Raw genomic sequence first — 14306 nt, 5'->3', positions numbered from 1 at the left:
TGCTAGAAAATAAGAGAGGCATCACTGAGGGACCTCAGAGTGTTCCAGAGCCAGATAGACTAGAATGAGTGAGAAATATGCTTTTCTGAAAGACCGATATCTGTCTTATTTATTGATCTGGCTAGAGAGCTGTGTTGTGTACTGCACATAGTTGGATCAATGTTTATGATGCAGACAATAAGGTCACCTTAGAGACCCCCTCTGTTTCAGGGAATAGCTTTGTATACAATATCTAGAGTATGACTCCCAGCCAGGTGAGTATCAGGTGTTATTTGTAATTTGGTGTATGTAATTTGGGTTTTCCAAAAAATGAGAGAAAGTACAAGTAATATAGCAAGTCAACTGTTCAGGTGGGATGTTTAGTCTAACAACACATATTCCTGTGTGCGACCTATGAGCAATTTACATCTACATTGTACATTTTGATATGTGTAATGTCTTGTAAGTGCTAGTACCAATCTGACATGCCACAGAAGGGTTTGTTGACCTTGAAGAGGCTTACCTGGATGACATCAAGGTCAAGGCAAAGGTTATCAGGGAAAAGGTAGCAAGAGTAAGACAGTTGTAGGAATATTAGGGCTAAGGACAAACCTATGTTTTTTTATGCAGTGGCATACAGTGAGAAATGGAAGAGAAAACATTGATAATTGACAGAAACACTTGAATGAAGATGATGAATCACTTATGATTATAGCTTTACTAGTGCAGGGACAAGTGAGTAGTTAAACAGATGAAGGGTTAGGAGAGGAGGTGACATTACCAACATGAAGATCCTGTGAAGAGGGCAGAATGGGGGAGTCAAATAATTACTTAATATCAACAAAGAACAAATACAGTTTTGAAGTACCTATTGTGTGAACCAAGATCAAATCAATGACAATTGTTGATGAAGAGAAAGATAAAAGACATTTCAACATAACTAATTTACATGTATTTCTAAGCTACAAATGAATAATGGATGGATATGCCACAAATTGCTTGGGTCTAGGGGCTATTAGGTGAGTCACAGCGATGAGAATTCCATCATAACTGTCTCTGGTATTTCAAAGTCCATTCATTTTTTCACGAAAGGAAAAGTTATTCAATCCACACAAAAATATGACATGCAAAATTACGAATATGTACAAAATGGCAAGTGGAAAAATTTAATGGGCCAGTAGGAACTTAGCAATGTTAAAAGCAGGCATGGACTCATTGCAACATGATATGTCCATTAGAACCTGCACAGTCAGTTTTATTAAGTAGAGATAGCCTTTGCCACTCACTATTACTAAGTCAGAATTATTGGCTTTGACAGTATACAATTTCCTAAATATAAACATCACCAACACATTAATAAAAATCAAAGGAAAGGATTAAACCAAAGGTTTGATGAAAACCTGCCTTTGGCTATCACCATGCCAGCCCTGTATCACTGGCAATGTTTCAAGACCACAAGCATTGCGCAGTAGTAAACATTTCAGTCACAGACCATATCTCTACTTTTTCATTAGCATGCCAGTAATCTGTTAGGACTGTAAACACTGACAGTACAATATTTCCTCCCAGAGCATTGCAAAGACTCAGCCATTATAAAAAAAAGAAAACAATGCTTCTGTGCTTCTACCAGTCACTAATTCTTTAACCCAGTAGACTTATGACAAAACTTTTTCTTCCTGTCTAATGAAGGCCTGCCACTGCTCCTGGCAACCCTCCACCCCCAAAACGTTTTACCACTCTCTGTGGTACCTCTGCTCTTCTGAGTCAAAACAGCTAGAAATATGCATATTTTTTAAAATCCCCGTTGGCCTAATGGCCACTCCTTCAACTGTGGTTTTCTTTGATCCTGCCACAGCTACAGCCAGAAAATATTTCCATTTTCTCATGTTTTTCTCTTCTTGCCCCGTTTGATGAACCCTAACCCATGTGCATGTCCCTACCCAATTAGGCAACAACAAGCATGATAGATCATTGAACAGAATCCTGGCCTGCATAATCTGGTATGTTCCTTGCCACCGTGGCACTCCACGTTTAGCAGCTGGGTGAGGAGTGCACTGGTCTCCAGCTCTTTTGATAAAGAAAATAGCAAGAGACTGCAACATCACTTTGCTTATATGGAACCTCCTCACTCTCACATGGCCATGCAGCACAGGCCCAGAGGCTTCCTGACAGCAATAGCAATTTTAGTGCATGTCCTGATAGCTCTAAATGAAGATCATTTTGGCAATTTGCACAGCTGAGCTTGCGGTTTCCTAAGGGGACCAACCTGTACATGGGCTCTCCAGGGCAGAATCACGAACGGACCTACGGCTTTTAATGCATTGGTTGTCCTCAACTTCATGGCATCTTCTGCAGCATTAGCAGCACCTTCTTTGATAATTATTTCCACCACGAGCCACTATGTGCAAGCTTAGGGGCCTTCCTAACCCACAGAATGTTGTGGGTTTCTCTGAAAGCTTAATGATTCCTTCCTCTGGTGTTGCTCCTTCCTTCTCCTTCACAACAGCTTGAAGGAGAGGCATGGACCACCCCACCTGTCCAGTCCTGGTTATCTCCTGACAAGAGGGGTCTTGCTGGCTACAGCACCTGATAGTCCTCATCACAGGCCGTTCTCACTTTCTTCACCTCCCTAGCACCTAGGACTTTATACACTTGCTGAGCACCTGCGTGTGCAATAGCAGCTTGCACCACCCACTCCGAGGCCAGCCACAAAGAGAACAAATCAACCTCACTGCTCCCAGATAGTCCACTCTCTATTGTTTCTGAGAGCAAGTGAGGGAATTAAAGCCACTTGCCATGGAGTTAGAGTCCACACTTGCTCAGGAATACAAGTCCAGAGTTGAGTCATCCACATTCTAGACAGGGCTGCCCAGTCATGCTAGTCCAGAAGCCACGTCTCCCCTCTCCCTTTAATTGGTACTTTGAGGGTCCAGTCAACTGACTGTTCAGACCCACACGCAGCATTCCGGGAACAGCAAAGATGGTGTCTCGTGGACAGTTACATGACAGCTCTTCTCTGAGCCAGGTTCCTTTCACCATGGCATGGTTTTGTCCCTCCAAGACTTCAACGAAACCCACTGTGGTAGCAGGAGACACATGTCTACCTGTTCCCCATTTGTTTCATGTAGGAACATTTTGCCACTATTTCACAGAAAGATGCTATTAATCTGCTTATGGAGATTTTACCCCACTGCCTTTTATTGGCAGGAGAAATCTAATATCTCAAAAATTGGCCTATTATTTCAAGAGACTTTTATCTGTCTCCTCAGATCTAATTTGCCATAAAGCCTACAGTAGAGGGCACTCTATTAGGAAGTTTCTACCACCACAAAGGTCGAAAGATCTCTAAAAGAAAGGTACTGAGTTTTTTTTAAAAAGGTTAAACACTGCGTTTTTACAACATCCAAGTTTATTTCTTAGTTTAATGACAATCCATAGAAAACCACTAATGTCACCTGGTTTCTGAAGACACACTACTGAAAGGCATCCCTGCAAGAATGGAACCAAAGGGCCTCTGGGACTCTTTTGACCGTGCTGCCATTTAAGTTATTATTCTGGGCATACTCAACTGATGTTGTACTTCACAGCTCAATGCACTGGTTAAAAGAACCATTTTTCAGCGAAATATTTTCATTACTGCAAACAGACCATTTGATGGAACCAACAAGAACCCAAACTTGACACATTGGTCAGAGATATTCACAGCTGAAAACGTGATCTAAAAAGTGTCCTTCAAGTGGATGAAGTGAAGAGAGAACATACTAGGAAGTCAATGGTCAACAATGTGGCATGCCCTCAGCATTTCTCTAAGATCAGAACATAGTCACAATATATTCAGAAAAAACTCCTGAAGCAGAACTATTCAGATTCACTTTTCAAATGTCTTCCTGTGCTCCCAGGGCATGTGACTGCAGACCAGGAGCTATAGTTGCCACCCTAAAGGAATTAACATGCTCACCCCACCTAACTTTTCTCAATGAGATCAGATACTATTGCTATGATGTTCTGTATTCTTAACTAATCATTAGTTAGACTAGCGCATTGTACAATCCCCAAATATGAAAATAGTTTTTAACTTTAGCAAAATATATTAAACTGGCCACAATACACTCATCAATATCCTGTGTTTCGAAAATCAGATTTTTATGCACAGTAGCTGCAGTACCTCAATAATGGTTGGTTTTCCCACATTCTCAGAAGTTGGAGATCCGTAGAGCACCCCATCGCTATAGGAAGTCCTCTGAATGTAGCGAAGCCATCCTGGTCTATCAGGGTAGCCCATTAAATTTGTGTTGAAGGTTATAGGATCATTACTCATTTCACCTAAATAAAGAAACAATATAATTCAATGTAATTAATGTTTCTTAAACCAACATTTAGAACAATTCAAATTCATTGTTAAGCATATCCAAATTTGCAAGCAACAACTTCATCTAAGATCGTTTATGCAGTAATTTAGGTTTATTGGTAATTTAAACAATACTTACTTAAACCATGGACATTTCTAAGTACTGCAACCAGTGCGTAGTGCAAACAGAAATGTAAATTCATAAAAAGGATCTAAAATGAATATATCAAGTGCCCACTTGTCGTTAAAGTTTGGAAATCTCCGATGTCTCCAACAAACCTTTGCTGCAGTAGCGTTTGAGCAAAGACATGCAAAAACAATGTTTCTGCCTTCTATTGTCCAAATGTCAAGGGAGATTTTAATATTTTAACATATGACAAAAAGTGGCTGTAGATGAACTTCATAATGCTCATCCAAGCGCTGTGAGCTTTGAAGTTTCCCGCGTCTATTATGACTCTCAGAAGAAGCTGCATTTCTAGAGTTGGCTTAACATGATAGGAGAGGCACTGACGTACCCCCAAACCATTGAAATGAGGATGATTTACTATTTCAACCTCAGTCCAAAAATATTTGGCTTGCCATATCGTCACCATAAAATGCCCATTCATAGCCTTACAATGATTCTGATAATTGTATTGTTTCACCTGGTAATTGTAATAAGGAAGTAGTCCTGTGTAGTGGTTCTGTCACGTAGGCTCTCATTATCCTAACGAGACTACTGGATTTTGAGCGGCAATATCGTTCACAGAGTGGGGGACTAAGTCTGACCCACGGTGAAGGACCCTTGTCACTCTAAATCCGGATTTTGCTCCGGCTAACTAGCAGTACCTCATCTTTCCCAAATGGGAGAGACAATTGGGCAGCCGAGCGCATGACATCTTAGCACTTCCTAGGGAAGTTGTGATCACTCAGGTCACAACCGGTTCTCTCATACACAGTACGGTCTCATATGTAAATGACAAAGGCAGTTTAAGTTTTAAAGATTGGTTTAATAAAACGACTGCATCTTAGATAGCAAAGCATGAGCTGCAATAAACAGAACTACACAACACAGTAGGATTAAAATAGTAACGATGAGAGTGAAGCACAAGAATAAGGCTATCATAGTGCCGCTAGATTATTTTCTCTCTAAGTTATATTTCGAGCACAGCCTGTGAAGCTCTAAGCCTGCCTTTCAGGTTCCCCCGGGAGGACATCAACCCCCATACCATAGCAAAGGCCTGTAATCTGCATCAGCATCTGCAACGGGGGGATTCAGCATCTAGTTGTAGGTTCCTGGCCGGAATCTCCCTCTTGACGTGTATTAGGACTAGGAAGTGTTTTTATACTAACACGCAGATGTTCTAAGAAAATGTCCCTACGTAAGGATGTGTATTTTCTATGAAAACTGGAGACTAAACTTCTACCACGTTTACCAGCAATGTACCAGACTGTAACCTTGACTGAAGCACAGGGTGATCAAGAATGCATTATTTGACAACACAGTGCTGAACTAAGCTAAACAGTGCGATAGAAGAAATTAAAACAAGACCGTAAAACTGGTTATTGTAAAATAACAGTACGAAGTTGAATAAAATATTTCTAGGGCAAAGTGCACAGCGGCCTAGTATGCTAAACTAACATGCATGAAGCTGTATTAAAAATGGCTACACTACAGTTCAATGGTAAGTTTATTTCTACATGTAAGGGGCAGCTGCTAGAGCAGGTGGATTAATAAAAATTATTAATGAGTGTTTATGTATTTTGAATAATAAGTTTATGTAGAAAATAAAATAACGCAGAAAAATAATGCACGCATTTGAAAAAATGATTACGAAGAATGGCCACCAATGTTAACGAATTTTACTAATCAATGATTTAATATTAAGAAATGCTGCAAATATATTAGACTAATGCAGTAATATGTCATATTAAGGGTTATGAATTTTGTTTTAGTTTTATTAATTGTAGGCCCTAACTTAGCGAGTGTCTTGGCCTACTTGCCAGGCCTCATGTAAAAGCTGTATTTCTTAGCATTTAATAAAATGGATGTCCAAGAAAGTTAAACTGTGAATTTCTATTTTATTGTTTGAAAGTGCTCATAACAGAAGCTTCTTATGAGAACCGACTGCTAGAAGATAATGGTCTAACTAATGCAACATTTTATATGTAATGTGTGTGAGACTAACTTTCCCAGGACAAGAACAATGAAGATACTGACTAGAGTAGAAGCTGCAACAATATTGTTAGCTGACAAACCGGATGATGAAGACATTGCAAGACAAACCAATCAAAGACATGTAAATGGAGTAATATTAGAATTCATAGATTTGGGATTTTAGTTTTAGTGGACAAAGTGTGAACATACGATTAACTGACGAATAGGGATTTGGGGGGTAGTTTTAACAGTTTTGACTTAACAGGATCAGACGGAGAGAAGTCATTCATTCTAACCATTGCCCAGATTGCGTCTTGACAAGAGACGTGCTTAACTTTAATGCTTTGAGACTTTGCCTTTCCTGAACTTTGATGCTCAATCCTGATGCCTTGCTGATCGACTGATGTCCTGAAGATGAAGACTGATTCTGCTTTGCTGATCCATACTGAGGATAGGTATAACCTAAACTGTGATTATTATGCACATTTGCTTTTCCTTTCTAGGTACCAACTGCGCTGTTTTGATAGAGCCATAGTTAGATGTTTTTCCAAATTTGTGTTACTAAATTGTTTTGCATGAAGCCCAAAATGCTGATGCTAATTTGATGTTAATTAAGGATTATCATTAAGGAATTATGATAACAGGGACTAATGCTTGATTAATTTCTCTGCTAAACTTCATGTATATAATTACATTGACACAGTTGACTTTGCTATTGATTTGCACCATAACCTTAGACTGCATTGCTGTTCAAGCTCTGATTAGATTACATTTCTTCCGCTGCTTTGGAAAGCCAGCATTATTCCTGTATGTGTTTCATTTGATATTGAGATAAATCTACATGACCTTAGCATTGTTAATATAGGTAAATAAATATTCTAACTTTCACTTAAAAGTGTGGTTATTCATGACTGAAAGGTCATGGTTTGTGACAATTACTGACTCCATTGATTATTGATGTTATTGATTACTAATGATTATTGATTATTGTGTATTGATTATTGATTATGTATTGGAGTTATGGTAAGAACATCTTAATTGTGAGTCAAAATGTTAATCAACCTATTCACGTCCCCTTGTGAGTTTACTTATTAAGGTCAGACGCACTAACATAGCCAATAATCACAGCCAGCAATGGAGGTCTCTCCATCTCTCTAACCATCTTTCTTAGAACCCTCTCAACCTTCTCTACCACACTATTCCACCCACATTCTAACCCTCCAAGGTCCCAAGATATGGAATATAACAAATCTCTTCCCCTTAGCAAATAATACATTGACACAAGCAACATTAACAAATAATATAAACAGCTGAAAATTAACAAAAAAAACTAAAAAACTAAAAATGTATATGTATAAATATATATATATGTGGGTGTAATATATAATGTGTAGACTGCATAAATAATACTGCAGTGCATAAATAATACAGCCTATCACCATTACAGAATGTTATTGATTAATATTTAAAATACTCTGAAACATTTGCTTGTGAACATTTATTTCTTCAACTTCTTGAAACGTCTTCAACTCCCTTTGAATGCATTCCATTTTTTGGAGCATTTTTAGATTCATTCAACACCACACCATTCTCCCACAGTGGCACATCCATGAACACATTACCGTCATCCATTGTCATAGGAAACTGCTCAATATCACTCAACTCAGCACACAAGGTACTCTTACAAACAGAGACCCTGCTCATATTCCAGATTTTTCCTCCTTGGACCTTCGCAGCTCTGTTATAGACCTCCACAACCTTGATGGGATCCAAACATTTGGGTAATTCTGTTCCAAATACTATCGGCTTTCTGACACAAACCCAGTCACCAGGACACATTTTAACACCAGAAGGTTTTTCTGTGACTTATATATGACTTTTCAAATTTTTTCTTGATAAGCTTCCACATGCTCCTTGATTTTCTTATAATGAATACACACATCTGAATCTCCACTATAATCCTTCAACCACCATAAATCCAACTTGGTTCCTGGTTTTCTGTCACAAACTAACTCAAAAGGGGAGCATCCTGGAACTGAATTCGGCATCATACGATATGACAATAATGTGGTCTGCAACGCTTTCCTCCAAGGTAAACTACCCTTACAGGCCAACTGAATGCCTTCTCTAACAACTCGGTTAAAGCTCTCAGTCTGACCATTGTAGCATTGTCCTATGGACGCGTGGGTTTGTATCCCATCCTCGTCACCAATGTGTAATAATGAACTACTCCGGTGCGGTGGTCTAACAGTACGTTCATTACTACATGTAAGGGGCAACCAACAATCACAGGCAACAAAGGAGGTCTCTCTATGTCTCTGACCGTCTTTCTTAGAACCCCTTCTACCTTCTCCACCACACCATTCCACCCGTATTCTTCCACTCCCAGGTCTCAGGATGCAGAATATAACATGTGATATCACAGCCAGTTTAAAATTGCATTAGTGCATGTCTTGTGATGACAATACCATTTTTCTCTCAATTAATGTGAAAAGCACTGAAATCTACTTTCAGCACTTGTATCTAGTATTTTACATTTCTAACAAACTCACTGAATGTTCTGCATGTACAATTGTGGGGATAAGGGTGATAGCATTTAATTTGAGCTGAAACATAGAAGTCGATATTAAATAGTAAAGCTCACCTATTCCCTTTTCCGTCTCACTCTTGATGGGAAGCGCCTTGGGCTAAAAGGCCTCTATAGAGGGAAAGTGCTTTTTAAAAATATGTGGAGAGGAGTAGAATGTTGTTTAGCTGAGAACAATAGAAGAAATTATATAATTTATTGTAATTGTAATAGTATTTATATAGCGCTTACTACCCCTGACGAGGTGTCAAAGCGATTTTTGTCAAGTAGCACGCTACCCTGGAACCCAAAAGGAATTAGTGGTGGATTAGTATAGGGAAATACGAGTACAGTTTTAGTATTATTATGAGTTAATTTGAGCCGCGGATATGTGATTATGTAATTTAAAGTGTGCTTGCTGGTAATCAATACAATAAAATAAAAATACTACAACTTTTTTTTTTAGTTGGGAAGTATATTTTTCATCCTTTATGCGTTTCGTTTCAATCGAGTTAGATATCTTAGGGGCATCCTATTGATGAACGATCACGGTTAGGCTATGGAAATCGATAAGGGACAGTCAAGTACAAAAGTTGATATCCCTGCTATCAGAGGTCATAAAGGCAGCTGTCAGAACAGAAAGTAAACAGCAATCAACAAAATTCTGTTTTGATCCTACAATTTGCACTTCTTTTTTTTCCTTTCTTCAGCCCCTTAGGAGCGGATACAAGGCTGGTGACAGGCTACATATTTGGTAATTGGTCGACCATGTCATGTCATCGAAGATGAACACGTATCTGTTATCACTTCCATCACCCGGGCATGGACTTGGGTACATTAACTTTTCAAGTCACACTTATGAAAATTAATCAGTTCCTTTCTCTAAAAATCCCTGTGCGTAATACACAAGACCTTGGACTATGTTGTGTTATTGTAACAGAGATCTGAATAGTGCTGTGTTAATGTTATCATGGCCTTTCCTACTTTGATTCTGGGCTAGGCTTAATTTTTTCTCTGATGGTTGCTACAATACCTTGAAGGTACAGAGCACCGCCACGGTAGGCTGAAATGGTACATAGTGTAGTACATCCTTGGGTCACCTTAGTTGTTATTCTGCTGCAACCAACACGCAGGCTCATTGATGCTGCCTCTGCTTTAGGTAGGTCCTCCATCTGTTAATCTAAAGCAGAACCCCAACGGAGGTGTCTAGTTTGACAGTAGCATAAGGTGGGGGCGGTGGGGACAGGGCCATAGACACATCCACCATACATGTCAATTTGGGGTTACTTCAGTATGAGGCAGCGGTCAAACCAAGTGCTGTACGGCCAAATCGTTTTATATGCCACTACTTGGGATGCCAAACGCCTGACAGTAAACACAACATGACCTCAGCATAGCTCCAAGCCCCACCACTTCCCGTCATTGGTGTAGCAACAAGAGCTTGTAGGAATGGGGTAAAAGCATCAACTTGGGTGGGTCAGTGAGTGTGGGATAGTGAGCTTGCAGACGCCATAGCACCCAGGGCTTGGGCCAGCACGAGTTGCTTTTCCCTGAAACCGACTCTCCATGCTCTGAACCATATCTGCCTGAGTGCTGGCACTTCAGAATTCTGAGGCAGAGTTCCGATTTCTCCAATTTCAGCCTAAATACGGTAATAGCACCATCTATACTTTGGCCCCAGAAAGAAGCTAGGATTCTCTTACACGTTGCCCCACCATTTTCTCCCAAACTCAAAACAAAAAAAAAGAGTCGACAATATATGCAAAGTAAGGTAAAAAGCACTGTACATTATCTGCAATAACATATCTGCATTTTATTAACGCATCCCTGATACATATCTGTTTGTCCAATTCAGTCTCACTTCTCTTTCACTTGTTTATGACCCTGCCTTTCCGCAGTGCCACTGGTGTCACACTGTCTCTATCGTCATTGTTTAACTGTGTGCCTCAAAACAATCTTTCTGTCTTTCCTTTGTGCCTAAGAGGTATTTCCCTGTCTCTCTAAATCTCACTTCCAAAACGATTATATTATATGTGTTTTACAAAGTCTGAGCTTTAGTATTTCCCCCTATAAACTTTTGCCCAGATTTGATGTGTTTGCATGAGGCCTTGGCATGTGATACAGAGTAGCACAAATTGTACGGTCGATCAACTTTCCCATGCAAAATATGTTTGCACTAAAAACGTGAAGCAAATGCAACACCAAATGGCTTTGCAGCTAGTTGCCGCAAAACCGTGATAATGAACGTAAAGGACGGCAACAAGACAAACACTCGAGTTTTTCGTGCAAAGCAGAACTGCTAAAATAGCATGACTCTGCTTTGCCTGACATACTAGCACCAGATGATATCAGGGCAAGCAAAATATCACGTGATATTCCCACTTCCAAAATGTAATTTCAATAAAAAGACATATTTTACAACCTTACTCCTTAGTCGTTGTCATTGCATAGAAATATCTACTTAAGGGTGTAATTTGACCTGAAATGTCACTCCAGACCTTGCTCTCCCCTTTGTATTGTGTTGCAAAACTTAGCTTCGTGCTAAAATGGCTTTTTGAGCAGGCACAGCCGATTACATCATTGGAGCATGATTCTCTGTTAAGCTGTCAATGTACAACATTTTACCATTTTTACAACATAGCCCTGTCGATTTTCACAAAACACACTGCTACCCAACTTTTAGTGTGTCTGGGCCTTCGCGCTTTAAATTTCAAATATGTTCAAATTCAGTGTCTTTTGATCTCATCTCTGTCACTCTGGTATATCTGACTCTGCCATTTCGTCTCTCCTACATGCCTTTGAGCTACTCGATCTGTTTCTGAATACTTGTTTTGCTTCTGATTTATATCTGTCTCACAGCTGCACATCAAGGCTTGTCAAACTTTATTTCCTTGAGGCTTCTCTTATGTCAAGGACTGGACTTTTTGAAGGTTTGTTGTCACGTTTTTTTAAATAAAAAAATTCGTATTATTAGGCATTTGTGCAACATAACAACGAACTGAACATACGACACCCCTCCACTCCCCGTAGCCGCGGCGAACCTTGTTATAAAAGTATATATCCATATACTTGGACCAGACATAGGAAAACCAGATGTAGTTAAAGGAGGCAGGCTTGCAGCCTCTCTTGCCACGTATGTCTTCCTTGTCTGAAATACTATTAATGTCCTTGTCACTGGGGTGGGGCTGGACAACTCTCAGCAGCCCTTTCTCTAAGGTAGCAGTTATTCCCTCTCACTCTATCACCTCCTCTTGCCACGGGCGCCATATTTACCCATGCTCCTGGGGACAGGCCCTCCTCACCTGAAATATAGGTTCCTCAGCCTGCTTGTACCACTCCATGTTAGAGGTCTAATCCTGAACCGTCAGCGTAGTCGCACTCCCCCATCAGTGCTTGCCACTGTTGTGCAAGGGTTGAGTCCACGGTTGCCACACTATGCAATAGCTTCTTATGATAAGCACACAGCAGGCCAGCATCCACATCTATCACTACTATCTTTTTCTCCATGGTGACCTTGGTGTCCCTGATGGCTGCCAAAATCTTGGCTGTATGAGCCTCCAAATCCGACTCGGCCTCCTTGCTCAACTCCCTGTCCGACTAAGCCCCCCACTCCAGCTCTCTCCAGCCTGTCTTGCTTATTGCAGACCATCTCAACATCTTGAGAGGCCGCTTGTTCCTGTTTCACCCCGACTCCCCTCCAGGTCCCTGCAGGTGTGGGACCTGGAGTAGTGGGAGATAGTATCAATTGTACTACCTCCTTAATATCCAAACGGAGGGAGGGAACCCTTATGATGGGAGATCCTCTAGCTGTCTCTCCTGCAGCCTGGCAAGGTCTGGACGAGCCACGCACGCTCTCACCCCCTCATTTGACTGCAATGGTAGCCCCCCACCATCGTGTGACATCCCCCTTGCACTGGCCGCTGCCACCCTGGCCAAGGGTAGATTGGCTATAGTTTCTGTAGTGGCTTGTGGCTCCCTCAGTCCAGGCTCTAATTACAGCAGTGTGCTTTGAGGCCCGCCTGTGTCCAAGTCTCTGGGAGGGCTCCGCCTCCATCCAAATCCAGGGCGTACCCACATGGGCCGGTAGTCAGTGGCCAGTCCCAGCGGGCCGGATCCTCTCCTGTTGTGTAGTCTGCGACCACTTTCCGTCCCCCCCACTCCCCTGGAGCATCTGTGCGTGTTCAGGCTGTCATGGCCGCCAACAAACGGCCACCGATGACCCTCTCTGCTTCCCCACCCCTGAAACGGCTGGTGCTATTTCGGACCTCACTACTTTAGCCAGCAGTTCAGTATTATTATTGGTTGAGTGTCATTAGCGGATAGCATCATCTGCAAGTGAAAATGTTACTTCACTGTTAGAATCGATTTGTAGCTTGTGGTGATATAAATTCACATAATGTGCCATCTAGTGTTTGGCGGGAGGTAGCAAGTTGGGATGACTCGTTTTCATAAATCACCAGTGGTCTCAAGGGCTCAAAGTAAAAAGCAAGTTAGTATACTCAATGGTGTCTATAACGCACCTTTTTTGTAAAACAGATTTAGTGGTTCCATAACATTAGTGGCTTGCTACTCCCTGTGATTCAGTATCATCAACAACTTAAGTCAGACAGTCATCGATCTTTATTCGGTTTCCAGTAGAACCATAAAAGAACCCATTGCAAAATCAATTAAAAACAATCAATAAAAAGAAAAGAGAATAGAATAGAATAAAATAGAATAGAATAGAATAAAAACACCAGTGATACAACCCCATCAACAACTTAGTTAATCAATCATTCAGTGCAGTGTTTATCAGCGACTCTGTATGATTTCCTGCTGTTGTTTGTTTCCTTTCCACCTACATAACATGCTTTACTTCACCACTAGCTGAGAAGATGTGATGAACTATGCAGTGATGTGTTATAGTGTGGAAAACAACTTGGTCTCCAGTGGCAGCTGGTCAATTTAAAAAGTGGCGGGGCTATCAAACGAACAGTAATATTGCTGGAATACATCTCAGGAATAGTTTTCATGAAACAGAAGTGAAGACACGTACAAATACACGCACACATGCTTACACATACACACACTGGTGCATGCTTCCAGAAGGGCATATAAACAGCATAAGCATGCTTTCACTCATAAACGCAACGTGGAAAAGTTACCTGGGGTAGTCCTCAGCACACACTTTCCTCTGCGCGTCGTTTCCCAACTTTTAGATTGAACAAACAAGGTGCCAGAGTGAGGCTGTCACCCATATGCCCGATTAGAAGCTCAGATAGGATGGAAGGCTGGCT

General features: G+C 40.8%; 1 protein-coding gene across 5 annotated transcripts in view; it reads right to left on the bottom strand.

Annotated features, from left to right (window-relative positions):
• SGCE (sarcoglycan epsilon) overlaps positions 1-14306 on the bottom strand; it is a 187929-nt gene that overhangs the window by 108781 nt on the left and 64842 nt on the right. For all 5 annotated transcript variants that reach the window (XM_069211755.1, XM_069211758.1, XM_069211754.1 and 2 more), the window contains exon 3: positions 4145-4302. In XM_069211755.1, coding sequence (XP_069067856.1) covers positions 4145-4302 — 158 coding nt within the window. The remainder of the gene's footprint in view (positions 1-4144; positions 4303-14306) is intronic.

This window comes from Pleurodeles waltl, chromosome 10 (genome assembly GCF_031143425.1).
Source record: "Pleurodeles waltl isolate 20211129_DDA chromosome 10, aPleWal1.hap1.20221129, whole genome shotgun sequence".
Taxonomy (NCBI): Eukaryota; Metazoa; Chordata; class Amphibia; order Caudata; family Salamandridae; genus Pleurodeles; species Pleurodeles waltl.
The sequence above is the reverse complement of the archived record's forward strand: the minus strand, read 5'-3'. Positions and strand labels throughout refer to the sequence as shown.